Below are 15,183 nucleotides of genomic sequence, written 5' to 3'. Positions count from 1 at the left end.
TAAATCAAAGTGTTGTCCACACCTGTCACTGTGACTTATCGTATGAGTTGGTTTGTGTTTATTTACATATTTATTATTTGTTTACACTCTCTCCTGCCGGATTACAGCTCCTCACACTAGCCAATCATTACTGGTGCAACAAAATGATGAGTAATAGTTTTGATCTAGATGTCAGCTAAGACGAGGAAAATGAAGACGTACAGTGGGGCTTAAAGTATTTAGTCGGCCACCAATTATGCAAGATCTCCCACTTAAAAAGATTAGAGAGGTCTGTAATTTTCATCATGCGTATACCTCAACTATGAGAGACAAAATGAGAAAAAAAATCCAGAAAATCCCATTGTCTGATTTTTAAATGATTTATTTGTGAAAAATAAATGTTTGGTCAACAGCAAAAGTTCATCTCAATACTTTGTTGTATACCCTTTGTTAGCAATGACAGCAGACAAATGTATTCTGTAAGTCTCCACAAGGTTTGCACAAATTGTTGCTGGTATTTTGGTCCATTCCTCCTTGCAGATCTCCTCTAGAGCTTTCAACTTTTCACTCAAAATCTAATGATACATGTACCAATTCATTCTTTCCTGGATCAGTCTTCCTGGTCCAATTTGCTGAAAAACAGTCCAAAGCATGATGTTTCCACCCCCATGCTTTTTAAGTGAGACAACTTGCACAATTGGTTGCTGACTAAATACTTTTTTGCCCCACTGTGCATGGATGTAGTCGTCTATAAGTGGATGCATCAGAATGGAGCAGAGCAGGAAGCGTATGGAGGATTTTCTACATCACAAATGGGATTTTTTTCAGACAGTATATTTTACTCTGCAAATGATTCTCAATATTATGAATAAAAAATACTCAAATGCAGTTTCCAGCTTAATTTTCTTTATATATGTTCTCCGTATCATAAAAATGCCACAAAAACATGTTAAAAACACTGTTTTCATTGGAGTGGATCTTTACTGATTTCTCCTTAACTAAAACCTGGTCAGGTCTGTAAAGTTTCCAGTTCAACTCAAGTCCATGTTACTAGTATGAAGGCATTTTCACACTGTGATCTTTAATCTACACCAATATTCTGGTGCAAACCACAAAAAAACCCAAAAAACAGATTCTCTGTTAGACTACAAGTGTAAATGTTAAAGCTCAGCAACAAACTAAACCAAAGAGCTGAAGAAAAACCACAGAAGTCAAACCTTTTACATGTTTTACTAGAAAACAATGTGCTCTCCGTGGGATTCAAAGAAACACAAATGAAGAAAAAGTTGAACAATGTCTACTTGATTGATGTGGTGCAATGAAAAGGTGTAGGCGTCTCTTACTATTACTTTAGTCGGAAGAGGAGTGTTTTTTGAAGTTCCTGGTCAAAGCATGTTTAAAGAATTAGCATCTCAAACAAGCAGCTGTTGTAGCTGTTCAGGCGTTTAGTCTCAGTTTCTAGGAAAAAGATACAACAAGAGAACACGCAGTTATGCTAATGATCACTAGAAAGTTGATTAAAGACTTCGAACACTATTTTAAATGTCTTTTTTTCCACACAAAACCTTCAAATACTTTATTTGTTCCACCATTTTTACTAATCCAAACACTATAGGAGTGATGTGTACATGTGCATGAGAAGTGGGCAGGAAGCACACGTGTCAGAAACAAGTCTGCTGCAGTCCCAGACTGAGATCTATCATGTCAATCGAAGGTAATGTTTGTGTGTCCAGAGGAACAACTGTGTCTGTGTTCCAGACTGAACCATGTCCTCTTCCCTCGTGGGTTGCGCTTGACTTCCACCGTTTTCACAGCTGCTCTCAGCAGTGCACTCCATTACACCTTAAATCACTTAAAAGATCTAAAGCACAAAAAAAAAAAAAAAAAAAGGGAAAAAATTCCCTGTGCAGCTAATTCAGCCATGACTGCCAGGATCATCTACAGAGAATAATGGCAGGAAACCACTGTAACATCTGACTCCAGCCTCATCCAGGGGGGGCTGTCTTTCTAAATAAGAATCTATTGCGGTTGAAGATGGCCAGCATTAAATCAGCACACAAAACCACAGTTTAGCACTTTTAGAAAACGCTGCAAAGCACAATGGAGCAGATACAAATCTCTTTTTCGAAACCCAGTCAACCGATTCGTAAAAAAGAAAAAAAAAACATCCACACAGATCTATTCTGAGGGAGGCACATTCCTCCTCGGGTGCAGATTTTAGGCTCGATAAGTAAGGAGGGCTAAGTGGGTCTTGTCCTGTGTTTGGTGGCACAGAGCAGAAGATACACAGAGGCATGACATGCAGCTGCACACAGCTATTGATTTTCCGCTGGTCTCCAGGCTCCCTTCCCTTTCATTCAGGCTGCCTGCCAAGTGACTCTGAACAGGAGCCCCCACTCGCCCAATGTCTGCACGTCTGCTTAAGCACAATCAATGGGCCATCAGTGGGGGAGAGAGCACCGCTACTGTCTTTACTTCCACAGGGTGTGAGTTGGGGAAAATTGAAAATATATTTCGTGGAAAGGCGTCAGCTTCCATCCGGGCATGTGGCATCATTGACTATCAGAATGGAATCTTTGTCTTCAGGTGCAGGTTGCAGCCAAACGGCCCCCTGTTGGTCTTTAGAGTGCTTATTTGCCAATAAATGAAAGGACCAATTCCCTTGTATCTTTCTAAATAACTATTTGTTAGAGCTGGATCAATCTTTGTGCATGCTGGGCTGTGAAACAGACTCTCGTTTCCTCTGATCAGATCAGCATTTGAAAATGTTACCGGTGGAGAATCAAAAGCTCTACAAGTCAAAGGATGTGTGTTTTTATGCAACACAGGAAATAAAATAAGAAAAAAACATCAAATTTGTCTCCTAGTGAAGGGTGTTTGGCCCCTCTCCACCGGTGGTCCTCACGCAGCATTCTGCACCACTGGAAAGGTTCAGTTTATGCAGCAAATCTGTCAGCCGGGCTGTCACGGCTCACAGTGACAGAGATGTCCCCATTACCAAGGACATTCCACTTTTATTCGTTCACACCAAACATCTTTTACAAATCTATCCAGAGGAAGAGAAAAAAAGAGCCCTGAGCACAATCCATTAATTTCTTGGTTTTCCCTCCAAAGATAAATAATGCGTCTCCTTCCGCTGCTCATCAGTCATCTGCACTTGAACCTAAATGGAACACAGTGCAGGAGCTTCAGCCATCAGAATGAGCACTAATTACACGCTCACTGGTCATTTCAGGGGTGAGCTGTAGTTTGACTTGTACTGAGAGCACATGAGGGAAGATGTGTATGTGCCACTGAAGGAGAACCTCCACCCCAGCGGTCTGACAGACAGGCGCCGGCCTGGAAGTGGACATTTTAAGATAATAACAGGTCAGAGTAATCATTTGAGGGGGGGCAACTGGCAGAGTGGAGCATCAGTGCAGATGTGAAGGGATGGTGGATTTTCACATCACAGCAGGCAGGCACACTTGTTCACACTCATGCATGCAGGAGAAAAGCTGAGCTTATTTTGCAACTTTGAATCGGTATGTTAGGACTTTCTAATTAAAAAAAACGTCATTTCAAGCAGACCTCATTTCCAAGTCTTCAGTGAGGAGGAGAGGAGGGGAGGGGGGTTCACACGAACACTGTGTGCTCAGTTATTGCAGTTGCAGCAGCGAGTGGAGGCGCAGTCTCCATTTCAACACTACAAGTGCGCAAACTGCCGTTTGCGCAAAAAGTTTGCGGGGGAAAGAACAAATCCACACGCGCACACCAGCCCCTGCAGCTGCGGTGAATAAGGGCAACGACAGTAATAGACTATAATAACCCACACCGAGCGGCTGAGCGCTTGAGTGCGCTCATCAATACGAATTAATGAGATGTAATCGTCTTAACCGTGTTTAATTATTTTATGCTGCATCAGCACACACAGCAGCTGACGTTGTTCACGGGCATGAAATGGGCATTCAAATATTTACTGTACCTCCCTGCATGGGAGAAGGATGAGCTGAGGTGTGTGCGCACTGCGCATGCGTGTGTGGACTTTTATTTGCAAGTTTGGCTTTAATTTGGCCCGTCAATGCAGGATCACGTTTGCAGCAAAAGCGCCCCAGGATTTTTTTTTCTTGATTTTATTTTTTATTTTTTTGAAAGCCTGGACTGTTCATCTCGCTAACCTTTACAAACGATCCACTAAAGACCTTGAGAACGGCCAGGGACGAAGCCTGACCTTCAACATAATAAGAGGTGCTGGTGAAGTGCAGGTGCACTGATGCGCAAAGAGGCTTCTGCAAGCTGCGCTCTGATTGGCTGGGAAGTGCTGGAGGCCATTAAAACATCCAATAAATGAACACCTGTAGCAGCGCATCCATGAGGTCAAAAACCACCGAGCAGATTTGGATCATGATCGACTTTTTGTCTCATTCCTTTCCAATCAAAGCGAGAAAACAACCAATTAAAGAGATGGGATGCTTTGGAAACAATCAGCCACCTACCCGAGGGTTGTCATGGTGACGATGGTGTACCAAAACGCAGCGGGGATGCTGGTGAACTTGCTCCCCGTGGAGCCTTTCTCTGCGTAAAACATCACCGTGGCAAAGATGATGATGGCCATCGTGAGGGAGAAGAGCAGGAAGCCCAGCTCAGAGGCGCAGCTCTTTAAGGTGTAGCCCAGGATCCGCAGCCCCGCGGAGTGCCGGGAGAACTTGAAGATCCGGAAGACCCGGAAGACTCTGAGCGTGACGAAAGCTCCGCTCACCTGGTCGTTGTCGGTCATGACCAGGCCGATGTAGTAAGGCATGATCGCGACCACGTCGATGACGCTCATCACACTTTTCATGAACTTGTAGCGGCTGGGCGCCGCGATCAGGCGGAGGAGGTACTCAACCGTGAAGATCATGACGCACGCGGTGTCCAAACAAAAGAAGGCTAGTGCGTAACGGTCCCCGCACGAGACCTCCTTCGATCTGTTGGGCAGCATCCCGCAGGGAACCGTTTCCACCACGTTGGCCATCACTGATATGGCGATGAAAAATCCCGTGACATAGTAGAAAACCAGAGCTAAGGTGCTGGTGTGAGGGTTTTCAAAAGCCCGCCACAGGTACTCCCGGTACGTCAGGTTCACCGGCGTGACGTCATTGCTCATGTCCATCTCCTCGTCATCCTGGAGCCTCTCCGCGTTCTCGCGCCGCCGGTCCTTGTACTCCTCGTAGCAGCAGTCCCCGATGATCTCGGGGATGATGCCAAAGAACGTGAGCTCCTCGTCGTACGCGGATATGCATTCTTGGCGCGGGTAGTGCAGTTTCCCCGTGCGGTAAAAATTCAGGATGTGTCTGAAGATGTCAGGGTCGCGGTCGAAAAAGTACTCGTTCGACTCCTCGTGGAAGAAGAAGTCCCTCTCCGTGCTCCCCAGCAAAGTGTCCGGGTATCTCTCCAAAGTGGTTCTCCACGTCTGAAACTTGGTCCCGCTCACGTTGAGGATGATCAGCCCGTCCTGGGTTTTCCTCTTGTCTTGGGGAGGGATGGGCATCGGGGTGGTCGCCACGGGCATCCATCCTATGGCCGCTGCGCGGGCGAAGGGAAGCCATGCCGCTACACCTGCTGCCATGCTGACCCCTTTAGTAATCGATACGACCCCGCTCAGGTTGTCACAGTGCTACGGCGCAGAGATAAATTGCATCTGCAGGAGTGAAAGAGCAGATAGAGGCAGTGATGGTCATATGCTCCTGAAGCATCTCGGCGCAACAGAAAAGGCGCGCACCTCCTCAGCATCCGTCAAACCTTTATCCCACTGTAACTATGCGCACTTTGCAGCAAAAATGCCATTCCTAAATCCCATTCAAAACATTTATGAATAAGTGCGTAAAGGGGGGAGGGCATACCTTAGAGAAGGAAGCTCATCAAACTGAAATCCACGGTCAGTTCAACACCTCTCCTCTCAAGAGAATACTTGTAATTCCGTCACCCATCAATTTGTCACCGGAGCCAGACGACGGAGAGGAAAAAAATTGAGCAATGATTTGGCATCAACAAGTTAAACAATTCAAGCGGCGGTCTCCGTGCGCGCAGTGGTCATTTGTCGGAGCGCGATCCTCTTTTTTTCTTCTTTTTTTGCTCTCCATCCGCATGTGGGTTTTTTTCCCTCCTTGCGTTGCAGCCTCAGTAAACTCCTGCGCGTCTCGTCGACTGCAAGACCACCCTCCCCCCTTCCTCACCACCACGATGTGGAGGGGAGGAGAGAAAGAGAGCGCGAAAGAGGGGGAAGAAAAAAAATCTTATGCAGAGACAGAGGAGTGGTCCTATCTGCACCCACAAATTCCTCTGCTGCTTGACTGCGCGATGCGTAAAAGTCTCCAAAACCCCCAGGTTTGCGCGTGGTGCTGCATGTTATTTACAATCAGCAGCACAAAACATCAAAATACTATGAGTAATTGCGTAAAATGTGTTTTTTCTGTGAGTACACAGTCAACAGATATACAAAACTGCTTTGAAGTTGTTGAATTTAAGTCAAAAGTGATCAAATCCGAAAATTATTTCACATCAATATTTGTAGTTGATATATAGGCTGCAGCAAATTATAATCAATAGTGTTTTCTGAAGTGCATTGTTCTTTAATACTGTCAAACAGCTTAAAAGGTCAACATTATTGGATTACACCATGCTGACATTTTCCAAAATAACCATAATCAATGAAATGCATGTGCTACCTGACATAATGCTGCAGGCATCTGAGGGGATTTGAGACAGCTGTGACTGTGATGAAGCATGCACCAAATCTGGCTTGACTCCACATCATTAGAGCGCGTTCACACTGAGCTACAGGTCCTGCTTTGGCTCTTTCAGCACCGCGGACAGCTCCAGCAGTCCTTCCTGTCAGACAACAGGCTGCAGCTTCCAGAAAAGATGCTCCAGCTTTAGATACATTCGTTGAAGTGCACACAGTCGGGTGGAGCTTGGCGGAGAATGCCCAATGAAGATGAGGTGTAGAAAATGCACTGCAGCTGTTGCTCTTATTTAAAGTACTGTAATTTGCAAGTAGGAAGGGGGCTTCCTGTCTCACCCAGGGACAGCCTGACAGTATAAGTGGCTGCTGATGGACACATTAAATGCTGCACCAGTCAGACCTTTGGCCTTTTGCTCTGCAGATCTCCAGCCAGCTCACTTCATTCCCACCCAGCTTCTGGTCCCCTCTGGCGCAGCGCTTTGTTTTTGTGGGATAGATGCACAGGAGTGTCAGAAGTCCCATTAGTGTATGCCGAGCGTGTCATAGCACACTCAGTGCTCAGTTTGAGCAGTCAGACCCAGGGGCTATGTATTCATCAGGGCATTTAAATTTTCCAGCGGTTGCCAATTGGCACTGCACACAGGCATCAGTGCTGGGTTGGATATCAGACTGACTACAAGCCTTTCAGACCACAGATGCACAGCCTTTAAATGTCTCATAAGAGAAAATGAGAAATCATTTGTTTGTTTTTATGAATGTTTTATGAAGTGTGTGTACAGGTGCAGACTACAAACACCTTCTATTTTGATGAATTAGTTAGTGATAATGGGGATAGATTTCACGTTTTTTTTTATTTAGATTATTTTGACAATAGACAAAAATCCTTCTTAGGTCTCACTGTCTTCGATGAGGGAGGCAGGATTTGAACCTGAAATATTCCGATCAGAGATTATCCACCCATACGGCTGCACCACATTATTTCAAAACATCTGCAAATATTTTCTGTTCCTGTAAATAGTCTACTTGTGTGAATCAGTCCAACATGAAGAATGTAGACCGAATAATCATCCAGCGATAGGCAACTGGCGGCCCGCCTCCTCATTCAACATGACCCTCATACATTTTCAGACGATGTTTCCTATAGTACTAATTCCTAACTGTAATTATATGGTTCGTCAGTAGATGGCGCTCAGACAATCCGCAGCAGGTGGTCTCCAGTGAAGAAGATACGTTTGGTCTTATTTAAAATGTTTAAAATCCTCTCTCATTTATGGAATCACTGGTAGTGATGAAGATAAATTGTGGCCCTCCTCATCATTAAAGTTGTCTATCTCTGATCTAGACTGTTGACATTCTACCACTGATTATAAGAACTGGACCAAGCGAGTGAGAAAATGCCGTTCTTCCAGCTCGAACCAGATGAAGTCAATTCAGTCGCCATTTTTTCCACATTACAGACACCACCATATTGGACCCAAACAATGTCAGTAAGCAGCGATTGGTCCAAATCTGTCTGAGTCAACGTTGCTATGGCAATCACTCAAGCCAATCAGGAGAGAGCCGTACCACTTAAAGGGGTTTTGGGAAAATCTGTCAATTTAATGTTTGGAATGTTCAACACAAAAACCCATTCTTTTATTGAGGCTCCTGATTGGTCAGTTTATAACTTGAATAACTTGCACTAAAAAAAAAAAAAAAATCTTGAAGAAAATAAGATTATAGCAAGAACATGTATAAAAGAGGTACCAAAGCAAAAACTCTTATTCTGGCAAGAATAATGACTGAGAAATAGTTGTTTATTTCTCAAGAGAAGTCTATGTTTGGCTTTCTGGAACCAGCAGGTTCTTTAGAACAGGTTGGAGTCACTCAGCATTCTACTCTCAGAACGTTCCTTCAAAATCTGGTTGCTCACAGAGTGTTGAATCCATTAAGACTTACGGAGATTTACTAAACATGGAAGGAAAATGTCTCAAAGAAAAGGATGAACCAGCAGCAGACATACCTGAAACCAAAAGAGAGTTAAAAAAACCCAAAAAACTCAGGAATCTTGAGTCGAGGTTTCAGACACATCCAGAAAATGGACCGCCACTGTTACATTTTATTCCACTCTCCAAGCAGAGACAACATCAGAGACGACCAAACACTGATCTGCTTGAGGTTGGAGTAAACTGTCGATTTCTCGTGCACACAGATGATCCTCTGGTGTTAGTCTAAAACGCTGCTTTCGTCTGCTGACTTCATATTTCTAAAGTTAACAAATATTTTCTTAGTAAAATCACTAAAATAATCTTTTAAAGATTTTTTTTGACCAAGTTTAATATTAGGTTAAAAAATGAATAGCTGAAATTTGTGAGTTTTCTTCAATATATCTGTAAATGAGTTTTTAGGTAGTAAATTAATTCAGTCAGCATTTAAATGATAATATAAATCACAAGGATGCATCTTAGTTTAATATTTTTTTTCTCTACAGTTGTTTTTATTAACCAATAATTATCAAATCACTTTTTAAAATATTATTTTAGATGTATTTCTATCCACTCTTCAGTCCTGTGGCTTAAACAGATTGATATCAATCAAGGAGCTCATGAACCTTCACATTTCCAAAGGGAACCAAGGTCATCTCTGTTGATGCAGCATTGGGCAGATGATTTAATTATACTGTCTGTGTGTTTATGGATTTAGTCTTCCCATCCAGTAATTAGCGTGTGTCCTTAACAAGGTTGTACACTTCATCCTGTAGCCTTAATGTGGCATTTTGTTTGGATGCTGTTCAGACAATTCATCTATTTGAAGATACATTCACAAATCTTTACAGCGATGCCACTGAGGGCCTGCTTGGATGTCACAACACTGAACTGACTCCCAAGCCCTTTGGGGATTTGGTTGTGTAACAGGATGAATTTTGTAAACAGGTCTTTAAGGATGCTCGGCGTTGGAACGCAAAGGCAAGGACCCAAAAACAAACAACTAAATCCATATTTTTGCTCCTCATCTGCTGACAAGAGCAGATTGGCTTCTGTATACATTAATGCAACTCAAGCTGGAGTCTGTTTTGAGCTATATTTAGTGAGGCCAAGCGCAGTGATTGAGATGATTAAACAAATAAGTCCTGTTCTCTGGAGATGTGCCAGGCATTGTAGTGGAAGACGCAGCCATTATCAGGAATGTGTCATCCGTAAAGAAGCATCCTGAAATGATCGAGGGGAGTTTGAGTCGTGGAAATGTGAAGATCCTTAAAGTCTCACTCCAATCATATTTTGATGTGTTTTAACCCTTGTGCTCTCTTATGGGGTCCAGATGACCCCGCTTTTAATGTAAATATGGTTAAGATAGCACAATGACCTCCGAGATCTTTTAATTATGATTATTCTCTTTTTAAGTCATTTTTTTAAAGTGTTGTTTTTTAGGACATAGTTTCTGCAGAGCGGCAGTAGCTTATCAAAAATTCACCTCTAAATTGTGGGCTGGACTTTGGAGTAAGCCCGCCCCCACATCCCATTATCCATTTATTGACACGGACTCCCACTAGCTTACAGTCCCTCACACCCTCAACTTAACGTAACAAAAATGGTGAGGAATGTTGGAGCTTTTTAGACAAAGACGATCTATTTATATGCAGTGGATGCATCAGAATGAAGCCTGATGTTGTAGCTTTTATGCCCCGACTACAAGCTTTTTCCAAAGACGTTTTTTCATCTGCTCTCAATTTATAACAATTTGAATAAAGAAACACTCAGAAATTCAATTTAATTTACTTTATATTTCATGAATGAAATGGCACAAAAACCTGTTAAAAACACTTTTTTTTTTACCAGTAATTGAAACAAAACAAAAGACAATTTATTTTAAATATCATGAAGGGATTCAGAAAGATGTAAGTTCACATCAGGTGACAAAAGATCAAAGGAAAAACACCAATAAATGAATGTTGAAATGTCAAAACTGGAAAAATATGTGTGAACAAACCGGGCAAATCTGGTTTATTTCCCCATTTTGGGCTCAGAAGAACCCTGGCGTGTTTTATGAAACGCTGCTAATGAACTCATGAATCGTCCCCGTGACCTCTGGGCACAATGACACTCGGATATCTGCAGGTGAACAGCCCACAGCCAACCACCCACCTCCCACCACGTCATCTCCCTCAGCTGCCTCTTGCCTTTCCTCGGCTCTAATGAGTTATTGACCCCCTGCGGATGTGTAAAATAGAGTAGGTCTTCATGGTTCTTTATTGCATACTGCAGCTGGTGTGTTTGTGTCTGCATGGGTGCGCATGTGAGTGTGTACACAAGCGCGCATTCACCTGTAAAGCTATTTATATGGGTATCTGTGTGCTGCAGGGAAAAAGGGGAGTTTTTGGGGGGGGAGTGGGAGGCTGATGTTTGAGACTCGCTTCATCCCTGTCAGGACTGCTTGAATAATGCGAAATTTAACAATTGCTAGTTGTCAGAAAGCAACAAATTGAACACACTTATACTGTAATTATTTGCGGGTCAAAACACCTGTAATTCTCCCTGAAGTTTTCAGAGCTAAGAGCGTGTCAGTTCTCGTAGCTGAAGTCAGCCGTTATGTTAACGCATGCTTTCTGTCACTGTTGTGCAGCGGCACAAAACACCATTTTTGCAGCTTAAATATTCCCATTAAATCCCTCTATCTTTTATCAGCCTTGCTTACTGAAGGGGAAAGAATGAGATGGACAAATGTTCCACCCACTAGCGCTTTTTTAATTGTTTTTCACCCAGCTCCCTCTGTCTCGCTGTCTCTGTAGGGAAAGTAGCTCTTGTCATCTGGTGAAGAGGTGTAGAGGAGAGCAGGAGGTCTCTACGCATACACTCGACAGCATCTACTGAGAGAGCGGCGCCGCGCAACATGAAGCACGTCCCCTGAGCAACAACTGCACACGGGCAAATCGGCCGGAAAATCTACAGTGGAGTAAAATAGACTGTTTATGTCTTATAGTGCAGAAATACTACCGTGTTTGTTGTGCGGCGTGTAATTAAAAGCTATGGGCAATATGGGGCCCAACTGGCAAAGCCCGGCTGCCTTCCTTTGCAGGCGTTGCTGTGTTGTTTCACATCTGTTGAGCACACTGGATGTGCGGATGCTGCGTGAGCATCCAAACTCACGGCGTTTAACACGTTCACACTGTCAGTGCTGCCGCCGCCCCCAAATGACACTTTTTATTTTGCCACATGTGGCAAGTGTGGAGACCTTCAGCTGCTTCACTGAAGTGATGGATGGGACAAAAGATGGGAGACAGATCAGGGATTGCACAGGGTTTGTTTTTCATCTGCAGGATGAGTTCATTTAAAGACCCAGTGTGAGGAAAATTGTGTTTTTTATACATGTTTTTGTGGCATTTTTCTGATGATGGAGGACATATATGAAGAAAATTAAGCTTAAAATTGCATTTCTGAGTTTTAAATCATTGTGAATCAGGAGCACACAAAAAAAATGCTAAAAATGGCGATGGAAATAGCTTGTAGCTTTTTTAGGGGCTACAATCAGCAGAACATGAGCTCCCTGCTCCATTCTGATCCATCCACTTGCAGACAAACAAATCAATATATGTGTTTGGTTTTTTTTTTAATCTGAGCTCCAAAATTAATCACCATTTTTGTTGCATTACAACTGTAAATGTTAGGGGATGTGAGGGGCTGTAAGCTAGCAGGAGAGAGAGGAATGATGGGAAATGGGGGCGGTCTTAAATCCTACTGACAGTTCCACCCATAACTCAGAGGTGAATTTCAAAAGAACTATTGCCGCTCTGCAGAAACTATGTCTACGTCTGAATTCCTTCACTACTCATTATGAAGTGCGCTCGTACGATGGAGTATTAGGGTGAGTTTACATACAAACACTTCTTTTTTAATTTACAACTTTAAATCTCGTACATTTACGAGAAAAAAGTAATAACTGTTAAATTACGGGAAATAAATAGTGTATTTATGATTTAAAAGCTGTAGGCTAGATTTATTACTTTTAATCTCCTAAATTTATGAGAAAAAAGTAATAAATTAATGAGAAAAGAACCAAAGTTTTCTGTTTAGCAGAGCCGTCATCGAAGAATAAAGACATGGAGCATCTTGTGAAGCTTTATTACCAGATCGGTGTTAAAAACAAAGAAATTCTGAACCTTTTAGCCACTCAAAATCAAATTGTTATTAGTGAGCTGACTTTCTGGGGTTCGGTGTCGGTAATGCAGAGTTTCATATGTAAAATAAGGAACTCAAAGACACGCGTTCGTAGAACCCCCCCTTTATTTTGCCCTTTCAATTCATGTACCCAGAAGCCCATTGGCAACCGTACGTCATGTCTCTGTCATGAGCAGAAGACCAAAGGAGAATGTAAACAGAGTTGTACATCCTGTTTCAACACAAGACAACCATAAATCAAATAAAGAAGCTTCTAAACATTTGTAACGTTATAAACATTCAGTTTATCATTTGAAATATAAGACGCTTTTTACAGTTTAGTCACGGTGTTCACTCACTGGACCAAAGGCTCATTTCGACTTTCATTTACGAAAAAAACTCGTAATACTATTTTTTTTTTTTTGGCCCAAATGCTCCATCGTACATTCGCCATTTTGTAGTGCTGTCTAAATCCATTCCAAATTCCAGTGTCCTAGAAATTTCCCAAAAGTCTTTGCGAAAAACCAGTGTGCATCAGTACTCACGACACTAGCAAACATAGACCACAATGCATTGCGGTCGAACAATTTATGCAAAAGACGATTTTGCAAAAGATGTTTAAATGTATTTTGTAAATAAACTATACACATTTTTATCATCAGAACACAGCAGATTTATAAATAGATGTTATAAAATGTTTTTTAGATTTTTACTTCGGGAAATTGATGAGGTCATATTTGTCGAAGTAGTGAGCATGGTGTCCAAATTGCTATTAAAATTCAGGGTACTATATAGTTCTGCCTTATATAGTTTTCAGTAGTTAGAGATTAAAATTCGGAAATAGCCCGTCTCTTTTAAAACCACAAAAAAACAGATTATAACCTTAATTAAAAGACCTCTGGGGACACTTTAATAGTTTATCTCAAGATGATTGCAGTGGGACTTTAAGAAAACCGACCGAAACTATTAGAAACATCCAATTTATTCTGCTGACTGTTGAGATATTTGTTTGGCAGATGAGGGAGCGTTCGTCTGGCTCGTGGTCAGAACTTCATCGCCTTTTTCAGCTGGTTGATACTTAAATGCCGCTGGCTTAAACACTGTTGGCAAAGACAGACAGTAGTTATTTAATCTGGATTTTGGATCTGCTGTCTGTTGTCTCTGCGGTTAAGCTGACTGCAGCAGTCTGAGAGTCTCCACATTCAATAGATTTATTCTTGTTTTTTTTTCCCTGCAACTTTGTTCTTTTCCAGAGGGACAGCGATAAGTCTAAATTCATGGATTAATGTCTCACAAGCATGCAACTGTAAGTTTAAGGAGGGGTCAGCGAGTGGCGGGACGCTGAGGCGGGGTTGTTTGTTTGGGCCGCCACAGAGCTGGCTTCCCCTGACGTCATTTGTCAGGACTTGGCATCGGCCGGCCTGACCGGTGACATTTGCTAGCCCACCATGTGGCCCCTGTACTTTGAGGCCAGATGGCAGATGAAGCCTCCGAAGCAGACGACGCACGAACACTGCACTCCAGTCTCCCCGCAGATCGAGAGAGGGGAAAGCGGCAGATCGATTCGTGACCCAAAATAATTTATAAAGTCCTGATAGATTGCACGAAAGTAAACTTGGCGAAAAGTAGATGTATTATGATTGGAGCCTGCCAGATCGATGCTTTCGTCTCTCTGCGGGGATCATGGTGTTTGTTCAAGGTGAAATATCATCATGAAGCCACAGTGCAGAGCTGTTACACCTCCTCCTTCATGTGGCCTGCCAAATGTATTTGTCTTTCAGTCAGTGTCTCCGTTTCCCTCCTTTTCTTTGCATATATGAGCTCTCGTCCCACATGAGGTAATCATCTGTCACCTCTGAGCAGGATTTTCTTATTGAACTATTTGTCATTGAGCCAGACGTCTTCTGACAATTGTTAAAAGGCAAAGCGAGCACTTGATTGCCGCTGTGGAGTCGGCATGAGGACGACCTTATTTACCTGACGGGAGGAGGCAAATCAATTTACCATCTTTGAAAACGATATCAATCAAAAGCATCCCAGCTTATGGGGAAACATGAAAAAGCAGTGAACTGCGATAAGCGTCAGCACTTTAATCTGAAGCCTCTTTGATCCGCTTTTGTAAAAAATGGCTTCTGCTTCAATGCAAACGCCACAAAGCACAGGCTCAGGGAAAGTTAGAAAAGGCCCTGATGCAGAGGAAGAATGCGCAGTCCTTAAGCTTCTTCTCTCGCCGCACTTCATTATTTCTTTATTCTCTTCCCCCTGCTTGTTGTTTTACTTTCCTGACTGTAAGTCAAACAATTATTTTCTGTGAGGACTTGAAGCTTTTCATAAATCAACTGAATGTATGTGTACAGCGTCTCAAAGGGA

At 42.7% G+C, this 15,183-nt stretch overlaps 1 protein-coding gene across 2 annotated transcripts in view; it reads right to left on the bottom strand.

Annotated features, from left to right (window-relative positions):
• LOC112152548 (potassium voltage-gated channel subfamily D member 2) overlaps positions 1-6,285 on the bottom strand; it is a 48,597-nt gene extending 42,312 nt beyond the window's left edge. The window contains exons 1-2 of one of the 2 annotated variants that reach the window (XM_024282201.2): positions 5,841-6,285; positions 4,455-5,638 (exon numbers count right to left, since the gene is read on the bottom strand). In XM_024282201.2, coding sequence (XP_024137969.1) covers positions 4,455-5,566 — 1,112 coding nt within the window. In that variant the 5' untranslated portion in view covers positions 5,567-5,638; positions 5,841-6,285. The remainder of the gene's footprint in view (positions 1-4,454; positions 5,639-5,840) is intronic. The other variant, XM_024282202.2, reaches the window with a different exon arrangement.
• Between the last annotated feature and the right edge of the window lie 8,898 nt (positions 6,286-15,183).

Source organism: Oryzias melastigma, linkage group LG6 (assembly GCF_002922805.2).
Source record: "Oryzias melastigma strain HK-1 linkage group LG6, ASM292280v2, whole genome shotgun sequence".
NCBI lineage: Eukaryota > Metazoa > Chordata > Actinopteri > Beloniformes > Adrianichthyidae > Oryzias > Oryzias melastigma.
This window is presented reverse-complemented; position numbering and strand designations above follow the sequence as displayed.